The sequence below is a fragment of the Nematolebias whitei genome, chromosome 9 (genome assembly GCF_014905685.2).
Source record: "Nematolebias whitei isolate Nwh7 chromosome 9, NemWhi1, whole genome shotgun sequence".
Classification (NCBI taxonomy): Eukaryota; Metazoa; Chordata; class Actinopteri; order Cyprinodontiformes; family Rivulidae; genus Nematolebias; species Nematolebias whitei.
In genome coordinates, this window is record NC_056506.1 from 51,332,543 (window position 1) to 51,338,527 (window position 5,985).

The window sequence follows — 5,985 nt, forward strand, 5'->3', positions numbered from 1 at the left end:
AAAAGAAAAAAACAGAGCGCACCAGAATGCCAGGGCGACCGTACATGGCGCCATCTTGGATCGATCGTTTGGATCATTCACAGCCGAGTGTGAAGCAGCTGGGATGTGGGGATATTGGATCATTTTCCTCAATAAATAAATGACCAAGTATAATATTTTTGTCTCGTTTGTATAACTGGGTTCTCTTTATCTACTTTTAGGACTTTGTAAAAATCTGATGATGTTTTAGGTCATATTTATGCAGAAATATATAAAATGATAAAGGCTTCACAAACTTTAAAAGCACCGCTGTACGTTTCCTTTCTTTGGTCCACCCAGTTTCACATAATAATAATAATAATAATAATAATAATAATAATAATAATAATAATAATAATAATATTATTATTATTATTATTATTATTATTAATGATAATAATGTGTATGTATTGTCATAATTATATGTTCCCATACAATGGCAAAATTGGCTCTCTGCATTTAACCCGTCCACCACCAGGTGGAGCAGTGTGCAACTATGGAAAGTACCTGGGGAGCAACTGGGGATAAGGTGTCCTGCTCAGAGACACCATGAGATGTGCAATGACTGGGGAGGTCTCAAACCACAAAGTGAAAATGTAATGAAACAAAGTAAAGCTACATTCAGGTGGCATAAGAAACATCAGAAAACAGTATTTCTGAGTTGACTCAACTTTTAGCTCAAATATTTATTTTAGTTGTCATTTTACTGACAATGTCCCATAAAGTCCATCATCTGTGGAGAACAGTTAGACATTTCTGTTCATGCTAAAAGTGCATGAAGGACTCAGCAGTCAGAGCTTTAACAGACTGAGTCCCTCTAGTGGATGTTGTGGAGGATTGTGTTGTCTTTGCTCTGCAGGTTTTTGGACAGAGTTTTGATGTTTCCTGTCACTGTGGGCTGCAGAGCACAGTAGTACACAGCAGAGTCTGACACATTAAGATTCTGGATCGTCAGAGGAACTTCAGAATTGTTGATGATTGTTGCATCAAATCTGTCTTTGATGAATCCTGGATCATTAACTCCTCCTGATGTTCCATAACGTGACAGCATGAACTGTGGGAAACTGTTTTCATCTTGTTTGTACCAGAACAAAGTTGGTAAAGTAGAGCTCGTTTCAAAAGAACATCCCAGAGTAATAGTTTGTCCTTCAGCAGCAACAAGGTCTCCTTCAGTCTGGATGACTTTGTCTCCTTTACACTCTGGGGAAGAACAGAAGATGCAGAGGAAGAGATGAATCAATAAGAATCAAGTGTTTGAAGAGGAAACATGTTGAGCTTTCTATCTTACCAAAGAAAAGAGCAGCAAGAATAATCCACAGCCAATGTTCCATGTGTACAACAAGGTTTCAATGAACAGGAGAAACTAGCTGATGTTCAACATTCAGTCTGACAATTGTTCTCTTCTCAGCACCACTTCTTATTGACACAATGCTTGAACACCGTGCAGAAGTAGTGCAGCGCCTACTTGATGATGTCACCCTCTAGTGGAGGGACAAAGTTGACTCCAACAGGCTGGAGAAAAGCCTTCCAGCAGCTCCGCAGTGGGGCTGATGGGTTTTTGTGCAGGATGTGGGTTTCCTGTCTCTGTGGGTCTCACAGCTCAGTAAAGCAGCAGAATCTGTCTCTGCAGCAGGACGTTGTCTTCAGAGAAGCTGCTGAAATTGAAGGAGTGCTAGATCTCGACCAATACACATCTTTATTTCTGGTGTACATTAGTACATGTACTGAAAACGTCTCCACCTTAAAATATGTTAAGAGTTACCTGAACAGTAAACCTTGGTTGGGTGCAGAAGTTCAATCCCTGCTGGAAGCCAGGAACACTTCCTTGAGGTCTGGAAACTCACAAGAGCTGACAAGGACAAGAAAAGAGCTGGTTGCTGGTATTAAGAAGGCCAAGGCCACATATGCACAGAGGATCCAGGGTCAATTCACCTCACAAGACCCTCGGGGCATGTGGAGGGGCATTAAGTGCTTAAAAGATTATAAAAGAAGAAGTCGACAATGTCCCAAAGACCAATCACTGCCTGATGCCCTCAACAAGTTCTATGCAGGCTTTGAAGACCCGAACAGACCACCCAGCACCAGACTCACCTCACCACCGGACGAAGAGCATCTCAGCGTGACCTCAGCAGAAGTAAGGAGTACCTTCAGGAGGATTAATCCTCACAAAGCAACTGGCCCAGACAACATTCCCGAGAAGGTGTTGAAGGAATGTGCTGATCAGCTCTGTGAGGTGCAGGCAGACATCTTTAACACCTCACTTACCCTGGAGACAGTTCCCACCTGCCTGAAGACTGCCACCATCATCCCAGTCCCAAAAAGCTCTACAGTGACTGGTCTGAATGACTATCGGCCAGTAGCCCTCACACCGATAGTCTAAATGCTTCGAAAAACTGGTCATGACTCACATCAAAACAACCATCAACATCAACGAGGACCCTCATCAGTATGCATACCGTGAGAACCGATCAACAGAAGACACCATCTCCTCTGTGGTCCACACTGCACTCAACCACCTGGAGCAGAAGCACTCCAATGTCCGTATGCTCTTTGTGGACTTCATATCTGCCTTCAACACCATGATCCCCCAAACCCTGATGGACAAACTAGTCACACTAGGACTAAGCCCCTCCATTTGCAACTGAGTCCTAGACTTCTTAACAAACAGAACAGTTAGTGAGGATCCACAACTTCTCCTCCTCCACCATAACCCTCAGCACTGGCTACCCTCAAGGATGTGTGTTGAGCCCCCTCCTGTTTACTCTGCTCACCTATGATTGTGCACCCACTGATCCAGGCTGTCACATTGTAAAGTTTGCAGATGATACAGCTGTGGTGGGATGCATCACAAACAATGAGTCCAGCTACAGGCAAGAGGTGGAACACCTGGAGAGCTGATGCAGGAAGAGCAACCTTCACATCAATGTGAAGAAGACAAAGGAGATGATTGTGGACTTTAGAAGAAACAAAAACACCTACACCCCCTGAACATGGTACGGTATAAAGTTTATTCATTTTAAAAAACAAAACAAAACAATTCCATAAACTTAAAAAAAATACAGTGATTTAAAATGAAAGGCAACAGAAAGAATAAAAAATCTTATTATATCTGCCCCTTTTTTCAAACAATTATTTCAATCATAATAATTTTCAAGTAACAGAACAAAATGAATAACTTTCTAATTTTTCTAATTCTAATACAAAACACACACTAAGCTACTTCATATATACTTTTTAACAATTCAGCTTTGATCTTTTTCTTAAATGTGCACATTGACTTGACTTTTTTCACATCACTCTCTAGAACATTCCACAATCCAACTCCTTGGATTGAGGTAGACCTTCCCTTCAGACTAGTTCTGAATTTTGGTTTGACAAATATCTCTATCCCCTTAAGATTGTAACAACTTTGTCTTTTAACAACATTTCTTTGGATATATATATTTAATGGTAATGTGTTATTTTGAGCCCTATACATAACTGATAAAATACTGTAATCTACCAAATCATGGAACTTCAATAAGTTCAGTTGATAAAATAATGTGCTTGATGGGTGACTGTAATGCTTTCTGGTGATAATTCTTACAGCTCTTTTCTGTAAAATAAAAATAGGTTTTGTAAATGTTTTACACGCTTTCCCCCAAACATCAATGCAATAGATTAAATGTGGAACAATGATTGTGTTATACAACATGTACAGAGCTTTATCATTTAATAATTCCCTGACTTTGTATAGTACTGCAATAGATTTAGATATTTTTATTCTTACAGAATTGATGTGATTTTTCCATGTTAGCTGTTCATCAATGATTACACCCAAAAATTTCATCTCATTAACTCTACAAATCTCAACACCCTCAATTTTAAATGGATCATCAACAGTTCTCTTTTTGTTACTAAATATCATGTATTTGGTTTTATCTAAATTTATTGATAATTTATTAAGTTTAAACCAAGTTTGTATTTTATCAAATTCTGTCTTCATCAATTCCAACATCCATTTTACATCTTTACCCAAACAAAAAAATGTGGTGTCATCTGCAAAAAGGACACATTTGAGGAGTCCTGATACATTCACTAAGTCATTCACATAAATAACTTTGGTCCAAGTACAGAGCCTTGAGGAACTCCACAAGTGATATTGCACAGGTCAGATCTTACACCATTTATTTGTACAAACTGTTTCCTATCTTTTAAATAGCTAGATACCCAGTGTAATGCTGGTCCTCTTATACCATATTTATTTAATTTTTCAAGGAGAATAGTGTGATCAATAGTATCGAATGCTTTTTTTAAATCAACAAAAATACTAACACAATACTGTTTTTGATCGACAGCAGTAGTTATTTGTTCCATTATTTCCATGAGAGCCATTGATGTAGAGTTTTTTGCTCTAAACCCATACTGACTGCTACTTAGAATGTTTTGTTTAGTAATAAATTTATCTAATCTGGTCACAAATAGTTTTTCTAGAATTTTTGAGAACTGTGGTAATAAGGATATTGGTCTATAATTATTGAACACACATTTATCACCATTTTTAAAGAGAGGAACTACCTTAGCTACTTTCATATTGTCTGGAAATATTCCTTTTGAAAATGATAAATTACAAATATATGTAAACGGCTCGATAACATAACTCATTATGTCCTTTACAAACATCATATCCATGTCCACCCAGTCTTTTGATCTCTTATCTGTAAGATTCTTTACAACATTCATTATTTCTTCTTTGTCAGTTCCATTAAGAAAAATACTGTTGTCACAACTTATAACTGAATGGTTCACATTATTGTCTACTTTTGGTGTTTTAGCTGCAAGGCTTGATCCAACGTTCACAAAATGATGATTAAATCCATTTACAATTTCATTTTCATCATGGATTTCATCGTCATCCTTCAAAAAATATTGTGAAATACCTGTTTTTGCTTTATGACTTTTCAGAACACTATTTATTACTCGCCATGTAGCTTTCATATCACCATTGCTTTTATTTAATAAATCACTATAATATTCCTTCTTGTGTTTCCTTATAATCGCTACTAATTTATTTTTATACTTCTTATATTTCTTTTCGGCCTCTTGTGTTCTCAATTTCAAGAAACATGTATACAAATAATTCTGTTTTTTACAAGCATTTCTCAACCCTTTCATCATCCATGGTTGGTCAACAACATTTCTCTTTGTACAATTATTTTGCACACAATTCTTTTCATACAGAGCTCCTAAAATATTCATAAACTCATCATATGGTCTGTTCACATCATCAACATACACGTCTTTTCAGTTTTGTTTATGTAAATCATCTTTTAATTTGTCCATTGCTTTTTTTGATGTGTTTATTGTTTTTTCTTAATTGTAATTTCTTTTATAAATCATGAAAACTGGTAAATGATCACTCAAATCACTCATTAAAATACCTCCCATCACATCCCCATTTGTTACATTTGTGAAAATATTATCGATTATTGTAGCACTATGAGTTGTAATTCTTGTTGGTTTTGATATTAACAGATAAAGATTAAAACTATACAATGAATTTGTAAATGTACTGATGTTATTTGAATCTGTTTTATTTCCCAGGTCAATATTAAAGTCTCCACACAAAAAAATGTTTTTATTAAAACTCTTGTCCAATAGTTGTACGATTTTATCAGTGAATATCTCTATATTTGATCCTGGAGATCGATATACACAACTTATTAATATGTTTTTATCCATCCATCCATTTTCTTCTGCTTATCCGGGGTCAGGTCGCGTGGGTAGCAGCCTAAGTAGGGAGGCCCAGACTTCCCTCTCCTCAGCCACTTAGGCCAGCTCTTCCGGGGAATCCCGAGGCGTTCCCAGGCCAGCCGAGAAACATAGTCCCTCCAGCGTGTCCTGGGTCTTCCTCTGGGCCTCCTTCCGGTGGGACATGTCTGGAACACCTCACCAGGGAGGCGTCCAGAAGGCATCCTAAACAGATGC

General features: G+C 37.5%; 1 protein-coding gene across 1 annotated transcript in view; it reads right to left on the reverse strand.

The window, feature by feature from the left end:
• Positions 1-835: 835 nt before the first annotated feature.
• LOC119414339 (T cell receptor alpha variable 9-1) overlaps positions 836-5,985 on the reverse strand; it is a 9,868-nt gene continuing 4,718 nt past the window's right edge. Inside the window, exons 2-3 of the mRNA XM_037681432.1 lie at positions 1,307-1,358; positions 836-1,218 (exon numbers count right to left, since the gene is read on the reverse strand). Of these exons, the coding sequence (XP_037537360.1) occupies positions 836-1,218; positions 1,307-1,358 (435 nt within the window). The remainder of the gene's footprint in view (positions 1,219-1,306; positions 1,359-5,985) is intronic.